Here is a 15,209-nt window from a genome sequence, read left to right on the forward strand (position 1 = left end):
ATACTGTCCCTTTGGGAATGTCTGCGGAAAAAAAAAGCTGGGAATTATGGCATGCATGCATGCATGCGCACTCTTGTCTGTGGATGAAGAACAGAGCCTTGTTTGAAATGACATATCTGCTCTTCATCAATAGGCAATAATAAGCAATACTAGTCAATAACTGACGTTGTACAAGTGGTTTCTCTTTGAATAACTCCACATGATGAGAGACGTGCGGTCCATCTGTGTGATGTGGTCGGTACGACATACTGTATCAGGCCATGCGAGATGTGGAGAAGATTAGTTTGCTTGTTATTGCCATTTATCGCCGTACATAATCAATGGCGGTGTTTGTGAGAGACGCTAATGACGGGCTTTATCTGATAGAAGCCACGCTCGACAAGATTTATCATCTCTCAGCTGTGCTGATAAAAGTGCAAAGTGTGTGCGACGAGGAAGCGAGCGCGTGCCAAGGCCAACATGTGGCACGGGAAAAACCATTCCGATCGATTCTCGCCATCTAAAACGACTCATTTCATCATTTCGTTTAGGATTATACTGATTTTTTTCCAAAACACGAATAAGCCTAGTATTTTATTTTTTGGTCTGAATGAAACATTTCCAAGCATAGAAATGGTTAAATTAAGTAAAATACAAATATAAGGCATTGAGAATACATTGGGATCTGTAGTATTCTAGACTGGTCACTAGGTGTCAGTAATGTAACACTGATAAGGAAATAGCCACAGCAGGAAATACTGGAATGCTCCCAATGCTGTGTCTTATATATATATATTTGTCTTATTTTCTTATTTATGTCAACTATATTGGGAAATAGATTACTATAGGGGTGTTATTTCATGTCTGGAACAAGGGTTCTCAAATGGTCTCAAACTGGGGACCCACGTTTTCCAATGGTCATTAAGGCGCGAGCCACTTCTTTCGACACAATTACACGTTCAAAGTGCATTTTATAAAAATGTATTAAGCGATCGAGCACACAAAAAAAACCTTAGCCTACAAAACTGGCTGCTCGGAGCGCGTGTCCGAATACAGCGCACCTTTCTGGGCCATGCCAAGTGGCTCCTCCTGCTTTACACTCCGCTTCTCAAGACCTCCGTAGCGGCACGCCGGCTGCTCGGAGCATGTATCCCGATACAGTGCACCTTACCGGGCCACAGCAGGTGGATCCCTCCCTTATATACTCTGGTCCTCCTCATAGTGGTTATGCCATGATATATATGATTAGGACAAATCCTTTAAAAATATATATTGTGCAACAGTAATTTACACCAATCCCGGCAGTCGCACGCATGGCCATGTTGGGAAAGCGACCAATTCCCGCATCGCCTTTTGGCCTTCTTTGTTCAAGTGTCGATGTTTTTTTTTTTTTTTTTTTTTTGGCGGGGGGCTGCTGATGCTGACCCCTCATTGTTGGGCGCTCCCTTTGTGAGCGCACTCCTCACTGTACTGAGAGCAGCAGAAGAAAAGGCCTTCCCTAACAGTCGGTCATGCCCCAGTGCTCCTGGCAACAACAGGTCCCGTGGACGCAGACCTGCCTGGCCTATATTGGCTTGGCTCTGAGTTAGCGGCGGTGGCGGCGGCACTAGCCCCCTGTCAGCCGTCCCCATTGAGGACAGGGCTGGCCCTTTATTAAAGCTTTGAAGACTGCTGAACAAAGGGGCGTCCTATGTTTAGATGATAGAATGTAAGCAAGTGGTTTTCTGCTTGGCCAACACGAGACAAAGAGGCTGCTTTTTGAATACGAGGACGAGGCGAGAGAGAGCTGGACCGACAAAACCAAGACGGGAGGGGAAAAGTTGAAGATGCCACGTGTGAAGATGCTCTGGACGATTTCAGGACCCCCCCCCCCCCCCCACCTACCCCCAACCCACTCCCAGAATAAAAGGTCACACAAAACTGCAGCTGGAATCTCAATGCAAGGTACGTTTTGTCCCACAGCTATTAAGCATAAAGTGCACTTTCACTTTCACTTTCATACGTCATGTTAACTGGGGATCAAATGTATTAGTATTTTAAGCCTAAAACTGCACTATTATAATATAATAGTGTAACCGTTTTTGATTGGTCCCTATTGCATTCAAAAATGTAATATTAAAATTTCACTTTCACTTTCATACGTCATGTTAACTGGGGATCAAATGTATTAGTATTTTAAGCCTAAAACTGCACTATTGTACTATAATAGTGTAACCGTTTTTGATTGGTTTCTGTTGCATTCAAAAATGTAATATAAAAAATTTTTTTTTTCCTAATTTTATTATGTTTTGTTAAAAGTTCTATAACAAAGCTGAGCTAGCATATCTACAAAATATGTTTTACAAAATATCAAAGTGGCAAATGCTTTCATGTGTCACTATGTGGTATTCTCTGGATAAAGTTAGGACACCACAGTCGGATACCGTAGCTTACTGTATACGCCGCACGTCACGCGCCCGCTAGCTAAAACATACCTGGTCATGGCTAGCTTGGAGGGTGCTCCCAGTGCCATGGAAAGTCATCTGCACGGGGGAGAGGGTCAGATAGGTCACAAAATCCTTGCCACTCTGCGCGTCACTGTACTGCACCTGGAAGAGATGGAGGACGAGGGGGGGGTTAGGGGGTTTAATGCGATGGTGCATGCTTGTAGACAGCCCCCCCCCCCCACCCACCACCACGTTCATGCACAGACGAACGGAGGAGTCAATGGCTGGTTCAGGGGGGTTGGGGGTGGGTATGACATCACTAGCGACCCGTCATCACTGAGAGGTTAACTCTGCAGGCATTCCTGAATGGCGTGCAATCAGGACTGTTATGACAGGATGCTCCTCTGGGAAAGTCTGCTCCCGAGATCCGAGCGCTTTGGAAACGCTGCCTGCTTGTCGGCCCTGCTTCTCCATGGCTTTCACTTTGTGTGTGTGTGTGTGTGTTTCTGGCCTACATATACCCGTGACAGCTGCAGGCATCTTAATAAAATGCAGAATAAAGCGTCATCAAGCGTAGTAGCAGTGATAGTACGATGACATTCCGAGGCGTGGCGTTGATGTCGCGGTGCGCACGTTTTATCACCTCATGGCATCAAAATCAGGTTTGTTTTCTTGCTAATTCTTTTCATTTTGCATTCAAGTGTGTTATTCAAGAGGCGGCTTGGGCTCAGATGAAGGTTTCCCGGGGCTGCAGCGCCACCTGTTGCATCGTGGCGGCCTGCGAACGCGGGAATGAATGTGGATGTGGACAGCAGAGATGAGAGACGACTGGCTCCAAATCTTTGTCATTACGTCAGGTCCTACGCCATCTTTGACACTGAAGTATACATGGCACTTTAGGCAGGAATACACGCAGGCTCTGAATTAGAACATACTGAAGTCAATGCAAGCACAGTGAACGCAACACGAGGTAAACTACACGCATGAGTGTGCAGACTCTCACATGCACTCCATTGTGGAATGCTCTCAGCTGAGCGCACAAGTGATTAATACTGAAAATGGGCTGCGGGAAAAGCCTTTTCTGACAGGTTAATCTCCAATAAAATGTCCAGGCTTTGCGAGGAAGGTATGAGGGAGACTTAAATAACTTTATTTTGCCTGGTAATGTACGGGTTAGGGTTAGGGTTGCAGCCTGAGGGCCATTTGCCCAATATATGTAACAGCCCCCAAAGTATGCAAAAATGTACAGTAATTTTACAGTGAAAGATATACAATATGTACTCTTAACTCTTAATTTCATGACGTCATATTTTAATATTTCGCAGAAAAAGTTACTTTGCAAAAATAAAGTTAAAACATGGAAATAAAGTCATAATTAGAACATTTTCAAGAAGAAAATAAAAAAAACTGCAGAAAAAATGGCCGTAATTTTATAAGAACAATCATAAAAAACTAATATTAAATATTAATATATATAATAAATATATAATATATAATAAAATTATATAATAAATTATATCTGTGATTGGCTGGCGACCAGTCCAGGGTGTACCCCGCCTCTCGCCCGAAGACAGCTGGGATAGGCTCCAGCACCCCCGCGACCCTCGTGAGGAAAAAGCGGTAGAAAATGAATGAATGAATAAATTATATATTATATTATATAATAAATAAATATAATAAATTAATATATAATATTAATAAAAAAATATTTTAGCTGCAGAAAGCCGACTATTTAAAAAAACGTTATATAAATGCTGTAAAACAAGAAATAAAACAATAAAATGTTTTTCAAACACTTCAAGTGGGAAAAAGTTATTAGGGAATTAAGTCAAAATATGTCGATAGTCAGAATATTATGAGAAGAAAATATATGAAGATTTCTGAAGAAAATATATTTGGAAAATAAAAAAAACAACGGAAAAACATGGTGAATAAACCCATAATATTAAAATGTCATTTTAGTAGCATAGACTTTAAATATTTTTTTTAAGTTGTAATATGAAAAAGCTAAACTAAATAAAGTGTGAAGAAATATAGGCAGGGGAAAATGTTATATAATGGGAATAAAGTCATAACGCTCTGCCTGCTCTACACTAACTTAAGTCCTAAAGCGTGTTTTGATGTATTTGGCATGTAAAGCAATTTTAATCTGGGAACCTCGCTGTTGTGGGTCCACGGTGCCAAGTGACACACTATTTGACTGTATAAATAAACATCACACGGCTCTGGATTGGAAAACCGCTTCATTTGGCAGGTCACCAATCATCACCTGGAGGTCCGTGTTTCACGCCGGTCTGTTGATGGAATAGTTTCAGTGCAGGGTTTCCTCCGAGGCCCGCCTCGAACCGTGGCGTCATCTTTATTTGTGACGATTTGGCAGAAAACGGAACTAACGAGCATCGACTGAAAAACAAACCGTCTATTCTTTGCATGTTTGGAAGGCATCCGTGAGTGCGTGCATTCTAAAAGGCCCGACTAATCATCCCAGGTCTTCGCTCAAAAAAACAGCCTCTAATCCACTTCCTTTACAGACAAAAGGAGGAGGAGAGTTACGCAAGGCCTGCGATTGATCGGCAGCACTAATGTGGAACGACCTCTTGACATCTGGCCTCGAAAGCTGGCTCCGACTCAAATGCTCCTCTTCCTCTGAACAAACGCGAGCATGCAGTAAATAAAAGCACAACCGCCGTCCCAATGAGGGCAAAATGGATTTTCACATGGCCGAGCCGTGTGGTCGTGTGCAAAGGTAGAAGTAAATAATAACAGCAAACAAGTAATCTTGCTGGAGGAATGCCGGTGAAAAGCAATTAGGGGTTCTAGCGGAGCCACTTTTGGGTCGAGGAGTGTTTTTAGCGCATGGTTAATACACCTTTCACGACTCTGAGGGGAAGTGGTTTGATAGGAAAACACAGCTGGTACCGAAAGAGGCAAAACAACAAAAATAAAGAAAAAAGTGGAGACAAAATGAGACCACTTAATGATTTTTTTAAAAGGAAATACTGCACTTTTTTTTTTTTTTTTTGCATAATCCTTACGTGAGACACGAAAAAGGCAGCTAAGAATGCATGTAATGGGAAACACTTATTCCGCCTAAAAAAGCAGCCAGCGGAATGGCTCGCGTGTACATTATCACACAAAACAAACCATCAAGGTGATTAAACAACTGATCAATACACGGTCAAGCAACAAATGCTTTGTTCAAACTGCAACAACATGGTCGATAGCATGCCAAACGCTTTAAAACTAACCATTTTATGCTGCAAACACAAAGCTTAGACGCACTTGATCAGACCAACAAGTCAAGCAAACCATCAACAAATTGCTGAGACACGGCGAAAACGTAGGAACAAATAAATAAGCTCCAGTTCGACACAAAACCACGAGCATTAAACCATTAAGATCTCTGAGAAGTTAGAAATATGCATGTAAATGTCATTATAGGGGTGTTATTTCATGTCCAGAGAGCTCTAATACCATATTTACATATAAGGTCTATACTCCAACTATGAAAATATTCCATTTATAAATAAGGAATCCTGCTTTGTGGAAATTCACTTATCACAGTCGGGTCCAGAACCGATTAACCGCGTTAAACGAGGGACTGCTGACCATATGAATATTTGCTATAATCTTAGCTTAGCATGTGTAAAAACACAGTTGAGATATAGATATAATGTACTATTTAACAGAAACATGCCGAGTCATCCACCTGCATCCTTTCTAAGCAGCAGCAGGAGAAGAACGGAGACTCGAACGTGTCAGACCGCCGCCTGGCAGTCCATGTGGCGAGGTTCTGTGCAAACCAAAAGATATTCCACCGAGTGGCACCTGGAAGGGGCCAAATCAAACCATAATGTGCTGATTTGTGATTCCATTAAGGGGTTTAAACATGCAGAGTGGTGCCGAATGATGGCGGGGGTGGAAGCGCTCCAAGGTGGACCCGGACCAGCCTCCCAATGAGCGGCCGGTGACGTCCGGTTGACGGCTGCCAGCTTCTGACGTGCAAAGCTTGCTTTTGCAAAAACTATCAATACAAACAGTTTTTAGCTCCAGTGATTATTTTCTTCGTCGATTAATCTGAAGATTGTTTCAATTAATCACAAAATTGGCCAATAAAAATGGAATCTGTTAACTCATAATCTCCCAGAAATGGATATTATATGTATAAAATGTGGTCTCAGACAAAGGGAGGGGTTCAGTCATGGGAATTGGTTTTACCATTTGCATTCTGGGGCGCGGAATTAATGGTAGGAAAATAAATTAATTCTCGTAGCTTATGTAATTTTTTTTGCATTTCCACGACTGTGTCAAAGCCACATTTGGAGTCATAATCACCCTAATTTAGAAATCATCTTCCATCTAATGAGTCCGTGCCGGTTGCCTGGTAACATGCTGATTAGACGACAGTAATTTGATTGGGAGTTTTGGGACGCGTGACGCTGCGCTAATCAGCTCTTAGTGCAACATTTGGTTTTCCTCTTGTAGGAAAAAGAAAAACACACAAGATTAAAAGCCATTAATCAAAAATGTTGACTTCTTTTTTTTTTACGGCCAGTCTTTTTATGTCCGGATAGACTGGGCACAGACAACAGTTGTTATCCGTCCAATCGTTCAATTACCATGAAGGCGCTCAGGGAAATGTTTGCAGCAAGAGAAAAATGGAGGAGAGGAGAGTGTGCTCATATAAAAAAAAAAACAAAAAAAAAACAAACGTTGGATTCTAAAGAAACGGCCCTCCCATGTGGATTCTTGGAAATACTTCAGATCAATAAGTAGCATCACAATCAAAAAAAAGAACAAAGGTAAACACAAATTACGCCGCTTTGTGCTTTAAATGTTTGCAAATGGGCTTGATTGTGGTGTAAAAACATCATCGCTCGTTTTTTCCACACGCACAAGGCCACCGTGTAGGCAGCTCCGCGGTGCATTCACTGATCTATATCGCAGACAAAAGTTGTTTTCCAAAGATTGCTGTTCACACAAATATGCTACACAAACGCGCAGCTGGAAGCCATCACCGCTCTAATGGGGTGGGATGAGCCGCCCCCTTCCCAAAATGTATTTTCTAACACAATTTCCAGAGTAAACAGAGAGACGAGGAGTGAGATGATGACAAGATGGGGCGTTTGATGTTGATACAGAGGAATGAGCCTTGGAGATGAGGAAGTTGTCTAAAAAAAAGAGATTCCATTGCCAAGCAGGCAGAGGAGCTGGTCGGCACCATTTGAAGTGGTTTTTCGACACAGCCAAAGAAGGAAGCGGAGGGACAAGAGAACAAACAAGGCGAGAGTGTGAGAAATCCTGGGAAGCGCACTGAGAGGCGATCAACGCCAGCCGCCCGCCAAGGACGGTGTTTTTATTAATATGGCCTTTTTTTTCCAGTCCTCCCTTCCGTCCGGCCTATTTGGCAAGCCGGCCTCTGATGGCGAGATAGCATAACTGTTTGCGATCCTGGCGGCGTTTTAGCTGATGGGCCGTGCAGGTGGACCGATGATGATACGGTAGATGTGATCCAACTGGGAGGATCACGGAATGACACGCTGATCCGTGTCGATAAGGCGGAGGATGTGACGCATCTAAAAAGTTAATATCCTGCACGTCTGACCTCAATTTGCAACAATTTGAGGATCAGGTTGCTACACCTCCATCCATCCATGTTCTTCTGCTTATGCGGGGTTGGGTCAGGAGGTCCAGACTCCGTTCCCAAGCCGTTCCCTGAGGATCCCAAGGCATCCCAGGCCAGTTAAGGGAGTCTCAGCAGCAGACTAGATGCCCGAGCGGCGTAATCCGGGCACCTCCTAAATGAGCTTTTCCCCGAAATCCGAGGAAGGGAACTCATTTGGGCTCCAATCTTGTCTTTGAGGTCACCACCCAAAGCTCATGACCATAGATGAAGGTCGGGACGTACATCGACTGGTAAATTGAAAAGGCATCATTGTAGATGCCGCACCGATCCGTCTGTCCATCTCGTTTACCATCCTTGGCTCGCTCGTGAACGAGACCCCGAGGTGCTTCAACTCCTCCGACATCCATCCAACCATTTATTTTCTTCTGCTTATCCAAGGTCGGGTCACAAGGACATCCGCCCAAGATGGGAAGCATAGACTTCCCTCTCCACGACTACTTCACCAGCAGATCTCGGGGTGTTCCCAAACCAGTTGAGAGTCTCTCCAACGTGTGCTGGGGGGCAGAACCTTGAGGAACTGATTCTCATCATGCTATAAGACAAGAAGCTAATGCTATCACATTACGGTTATTCTAATACTCCATCGGCTTGGGTGTGCAACCAATTCGCTGCGTCTTCCCAATGCGCCAGAGGGGACGTGTACCCCATGAGCACGGTTCGAATGGCCGACTGTGAGTCCAAAGAACCAGAACTTTTGACTTCGAGTGTCCTGCTCAAATCATACCAAAACATATTTTGTATTTTTTTTCCATTACAAACTTCAGCGTCGAGATGGCTGTAATTCCTAATTGCCGCTGAAAGGAGGCAGCACTCGCTTCACCTGCCAGTTACTTTTTTGTAGCGTTTATTGCGTGGCACGGCTGTGCTAATCTGGCAGGACCACGACTTGTCATAAATGATTCACGTTATTAAAAAAAAAGGTAATTTTTCCATTACGAACTCCGGCACCATAGAATAATTACATCACTGGAGCAAAAAGCAATTAGCTATGCAAACTTATGTAGGTTGTGTAACCTTTTTACAAAAGCGCTCATTAAAATGAAGCCATTAGCATACAATCATGCTTTTGGAAACATGTTGAGATTTGAACAATATGCAGCAATCCCTCATATTTCACTTGATCACCGTTTTTAAAGAATATATGAAAAATGAACTACTGTTATTGTCCAGCAACATACACAAAACAGAATAAGATTACAGTAAGAATAAATGTTGCTATTAACCACCTTGCGTCAGTCAAAAAGCAACATTTTCCATTCCCATTCGGACACGTCTTAACGCCATGGCCGCCTTAGAATCAAGTGTTGCAAATAATGATGATTAGATTACCATTAAGAATAGATCGTCTACATAAAAACGTGGCGCTCACTTCGAAAGGAGGTAAAAGTTCATAAAGGGAAGTGGTTGCGGTGCGTGATGGCGCTATTAAGTCGTATTACGACGGCGTAAATGAGCAGCCGGTGGTGGCAACGGCACGGTCAAGGCCTTCAACCAGCGGCAATATCGGACGATTAAATTCAGATAAGCCCAAAAAAAAAAGGAAGCAATGAGAAACGGGAGGGGGTTGGGGATCGGTTCTGGGCCTCTGACTTCATCCTGGATCCATGTGTTGTTTATTACCGCCTGCTTCTTTGTTTCTGCCCCGCTTCCAGCACACAACCCGCCGTTCCAACAACACGGCAGCCAGATTAATAGCAAATACAAACACACACACGCTCCCGCCATCCTTACTCCAAACTGGCACGAGCGCAACACACACACGAGTGCTCATCCAGTTCTACCCGAGGCGCACAAGCGCATCGGTTGCTTTCATTGCATTGTTGAGCAGCGGCTGTAATCCTCTCACTTGGATAACATAATTACATTACAATCAGACCGGGATGTTATCATCGCATTACACACTAAAAACTGCACCGGTGTCTGTGACTTCATGTCACCGAGAGCCTGACTAGTGGAAAAGTGGTGATTTTTTTTTTTTAGCTAAAACATTTTTAATGTGTGGTGTGTGTTTAGACTACAAACACGCTTTGGCATCGAGTCCATAGGACTTAAACTAAAGGGTTTCCTTACGACATCCCCTCAATGAAACACATATTGTTACAGCTTGGATTACCCCGCACAGAAATACTGTATATTCACGTTGGGAGGTGTTTCATTCATTCATTCATTTTCTACCGCTTTTTCCTCACGAGGGTCGCGGGGGGTGCTGGAGCCTATCCCAGCTGTCTTCAGGCGCAAGGCGGGGTACACCATGGACTGGTGGCCAGCCAATCACAGGGCACATATAGACAAACAACCATTCACACTCACATTCATACCTATGGACAATTTGGAGTCGACAATTAACCTAGCATGTTTTTGGAATGTGGGAGGAAACCGGAGTACCCGGAGAAAACCCACGCATGCACGGGGAGAACATGCAAACTCCACACAGAGATGCCCGAGGGTGGGATTGAACCCTGGTCTCCTAGCTGTGAGGTCTGCGCGCTAACCCCTAGACCACCGTGCCGCCCTGGGAGGTGTTTATTACCTAAAATTCATTCATGGCGGCAGTCACAGCCGTGGGTTAAAACGGCGTGTCTCTAAAGAACATTAGAGTCCGTACGTGTACAAAACAAGACTCTTCATTTCCATGAAACAGAACCTGCTGCGTGGATGTCTGTGCGGACTAGTGTGTTTGGGCTTTGCCAGGCAGCTTTCTCGGATTACACACACACACACACACACACACACACACACTCAGAGAAATAACAAAGGCCTATCGAAGGAACCCTCAGCAGTTTAAAATATAAACTATTTCTCTCCAAAGTGATAAAAAGCAGCTTCAATGTGCAAGTTGCTGGTATGCATGTTTGGATGGCGTGACGTGCAGAAAACAGATAAAGTTTTGAGTGTTTTGAACGTCTCTTCCTGCGACGTCTCACCCGCCGCCGCACATGCTCAGTGCACGTGATCCGATACACGGGGAGCCTGCCCGAGTTTTTATAGAGCAGGTTTTGAATGATGAGCATGGAGGCGTCTTCTAAGCACGCAGGTTAGCTAAGACCACACAGCGTGAGGCGAGTCGGAGCGAGTTGGGGGCGGGGAGTGTGTGTGATGGCTTTTTGATAAGGACTTTAAAGTCTCGGGCTGATGTCCTAATGGATGACATTAGTTAAGTACGATCCCCTATGAGAGAGTTTTAAGATCTGTAGTGAAGCCTGCTTTTTTACAAAGCGGTCCTCCATGAATGGTGGCCGTATAGACAAAGCATGCCAGATACCTTCTGTTAGGTCAGACTAATAATACACTTCTGCCTCTGACTATGCCTGTAAGTAATGTGCAACTACACTGATATGGATTGAGCAAAGTAGGTGTGCAGGAAAGAGATGATATGTTGGTAATCCATCGGGAATTGTGGCTCACCTGGAAGCCCTGGATGCGAGCCAGGTACTCCAGCTGCTGTGCGGGTTGCACAGACCCACCACAGGCCAAGGGCGGACTCTTCCCCTTCACCGGCGGCACAGAAGCATCAGCGGCCGCCTGCGACTGGCCGTTTAGCAGCAGCTCCCTGGCCATGGTGCTCGCCGGGCCGGGAGAGGATGATGGAGCGTTGTAGTACGGAGGGGTGTGTCCCGGGGCCGGTGGCGCGGCACATGGATTATTCACGTCTTTGGAGGCCAGGTAGTTGATGGAGCCGCCGCTACCGGCGCCGCCGCCGTTAGGGGATGGGGCACTGCCCCCCTGCTTCCGGCTGGCCTCCATCTCCTGGTAGACGTCGGGGCTGAGGTGGAGCAGACCTTTCTGGGCTGGAGGAGACAGAAGAGGGATGATAAAAAGCAATCCCGGATGCAATGTGATGCTTCTTTTGGGATGACAAAAGAAACGTCACAATAACCACAGAAATGACGGCTACACAACTTCATTGGTGCATACAGGTGTGTGTGTATGTGTGTGTGTGTACACACTTTGGCTTCTAAAATGACATTCCATCACTTTGTCTGGTTTGGCAGCTCTGGGCTCGATGAGCGTGTCCACCGGGAAAAACTTTTTTCACCCGGAACCGCAAGCGGTGTTGCATCACTGATGAGAAGCGGCGCTATCTGCTAACTGGAATCAGGCCTCAACTCAACAGTGGGAGGGAGGGAGGAGAACCGGGACGTGATGTGGTTCGTGATCCTTCACCGAGCTTCCAGGACCACTTCAGAAGCTACTTGGACCATCCATCCTTATACTCTGTTGTACTGTATTGATGACATATTGATGAAACATGTTAGCTTTAACCACTGCTTCTAAATGAGGTTTTTGGGAGGAATGAGGCAATACTCGGAATTTCTTCAGGTTTGGCAGAACTTCTAGTGTCTATTCATGCCTGAATGATGCCGGTGCCAGCAGCTCATAAAGTGCTTTTTACAGATAAATAAAGGATTAGGAATATTACAGGTTGCCAATAGTCGCCTATTTTCCTACTTTTTGTAGCTTTGTTAATTTTGAAAAACTTTCCCATTCTAATGAATGAGGTGTCTGTAAGTAATGTGCAACTATGTGGTATTATAGGCAGCAGTGTTGTTTCAGTAGAACACTGCCAAGCCTGGAGATGCACACATAAATTTTTTCCTGCATAATTTATTACGGTAATGTAGCTTTTTCCCCTAACCTAATTTTATAAAAATTGCAACTTAATTTTTTGCTTCTCATATGGTTTCCTCTTTAATATTTAAAAAGTATGCAATTGCTTGTTATTGCTTATTTCATCATAATTACTTTTCTTGTACAATTGTATTTAGAAGGAGCTAAGGGCCAAAAAAAATACAAATAATGGTCTGAGGCTGCACTTCGGACACCCCTGGTCTAAACACTGCCCCCCCTCCTCTGGCTTCATCTTCTTCTTGTGTGAATTCCATGTGTGGAGCGGCGCCATGACACCTGATCATTGATGATAGCTGGATCATATTGTTAATCACGTTCTAAATCAAGGTGGCGTGAAAGGAAATTCTATCAGTGGAAATTCTGAGGATTCTTTGCCCTCTGATTGGTGAACCACGAGGGATGTACGAGCCACCGCGTCCATACAAAGCGCAGGTTCAGCGTCTGGCCTCCTGCAAGTGCTTAGGGGCGGCCCAAAGAAACGGCCCGTGTGATTTGCGTCGGACAGGCCAAGGCATCTGTTTTGTCTGACCGGCTCCTCTTTCACAAGACCCCGGCTCCATCCAGACGTGCCGCGCTTCCACGCCGCTCTTCCAGACTCTTCCAATCCAGATCGCCTCGATAAATCTCATCTGTTGATCTTGGCGTCTCCCCGCTGCGCTCTGACATCATCGCCCTGAAACGGCCGCAACAGGTGGACGCAGGAAAGGCGCGCTACTTTCGTCACTCCGTGGCTGCGATTAAAAGCGAGGAGCGGAGAATCCGAGGCGTGAAAGACAAATAGGAGGAGATGTGAAGGCAGTGAGAGAGGATAAAAGCGAGGGAGCCAGGTTGTGCTGGGGAGGAGTGGATGTGAAAACCATGCGGAGCCTGCAAAGTCCAGCCAAGGTCACCACAGACAGGAAGACCAGCTGTGTGTGTGTGTGTGTGTGTGTGTGTGCTTATTTGTGTGTACGGACCAACAGCTGGGAAGAAAGTGCTGGAGCAAGCGCATGACTGACAGCATACTTCCTGTTTGAGTTACGATGACGGACATTTGCGCGCTTGTACTTCGGGTCTGAGGTTTCCGGGAATCTAACGACGCCGTCGCCCAACGTTAACAAGCCGAGTGGGCACTGGAGCTCTGCGATGAAATCCAGCCGTTATTACTCACGCTATAACAATCCCCCCCCCCGCCACACACACACGCCAGCAATGACACCCCCCTTTTCCAGTCAAGAATTTAAATTTACACAAACTGGCCGTGCAGCTTCATAAAAAGGAAAGATGTTAGCCAACATGACATCAGCCGTGGACAAAGAGCACGATGGGCGGGGTGGGGGGTGGAGGGGGGGGCAGGGAATGTAATTCATGTGAGTGCTGGTGTGTGTGCATGCATGTGTGGGTGTGAATACGAGGATGTGAAAACGTCAGAAGCGTGAGACTGAGCAATTTCATATTGCAAAGTGGGGGCAAGTGAGAGAAAACAGAAGATGGGCAGAAGAAGAGGGTGAAGCTGAGAAGTAAGGAGGGAATGAAGGGGGGTGGTGGGGAGCGGTGCAAGTTTCCAGGCAGTTTTGGAGGGGTCCCGCCCATGCTCGGCGTCCGGTGGGCCAGGGGAGCGCTGGAGGCAAGCCAGAGCCAAGCATGAGACTGATCAAAAACAGATAGGGCCCGCTGCTATAAATCACGGCGGCGGAGCGAAACCTTTGCATAGTTCACACATGCACACAATGCAGCGGACGCACGGACGCGCACAGCAGGAAATGAAATGTGGCAACTCCGGTGAAAAGCCTGGCCGCTGTGCCCATGGGAATAGACGAGAGAAAAATCACTCTTCTTATTTCTCTTTCTTTTGCGCTCCCCTTCCTGCCTGGAAGCCACCCGGTTTGTTGTGCCGCATCCCGCGGCGCGTACAGGCCAAAGGACAGAAGGACACACACACACACACACACACACACACACATTCAGTGGGTGTGTTATGTTGAAGCCTATTTCACATTTACCAGAGTTCAGCGGTGTCCAATGTGCGGTCCGCGTTAAATTCTAAAAATATCATTTAACAAGAAAACTAAATAAATAGCAAAAATGCAACATTTCTAATCTTACAAGAGTACCATAAGAACAAAATAGCGCCATTTTAGTTGCATAAAGTTGAAATATTAAATACATTTTTTCAAGTGATATGAAAATATTTTGAAAAATGAAGTTTAGTTAGTTGAAATCGTAGCAGTAGAAAAAAATAAAGCTGATATTAGGAGAATAAAGTCCAAATAGTAAGACAAAAAGTTGTATTGTAATGACGCAAAAACGTTAAAAAAAAAGTCATTTTTAGTAGCATAGAGTTGAAATATTAAGAAAAATTTATTTTTCAATCAAGTCATATCATGAGAAATAAAATAAAGTTGTTATTTTTGGGAAAATTTTGTTGGGAAAAAGTAGAATGAAGAATTAAGTCATAATTTAATGAGAAAATTATGAAGATGTCAAATGTTTCAATATAAAAAAAAACA

At 44.8% G+C, this 15,209-nt stretch overlaps 1 protein-coding gene across 1 annotated transcript in view; it reads right to left on the minus strand.

The window, feature by feature from the left end:
* Positions 1–15,209, minus strand: part of stau2 (staufen double-stranded RNA binding protein 2) — a 61,996-nt gene that overhangs the window by 19,918 nt on the left and 26,869 nt on the right. Inside the window, exons 12-13 of the mRNA XM_058059775.1 lie at positions 11,497–11,879; positions 2,454–2,567 (exon numbers count right to left, since the gene is read on the minus strand). Of these exons, the coding sequence (XP_057915758.1) occupies positions 2,454–2,567; positions 11,497–11,879 (497 nt within the window). The remainder of the gene's footprint in view (positions 1–2,453; positions 2,568–11,496; positions 11,880–15,209) is intronic.

Source organism: Doryrhamphus excisus, chromosome 21 (genome assembly GCF_030265055.1).
Source record: "Doryrhamphus excisus isolate RoL2022-K1 chromosome 21, RoL_Dexc_1.0, whole genome shotgun sequence".
Classification (NCBI taxonomy): domain Eukaryota; kingdom Metazoa; phylum Chordata; class Actinopteri; order Syngnathiformes; family Syngnathidae; genus Doryrhamphus; species Doryrhamphus excisus.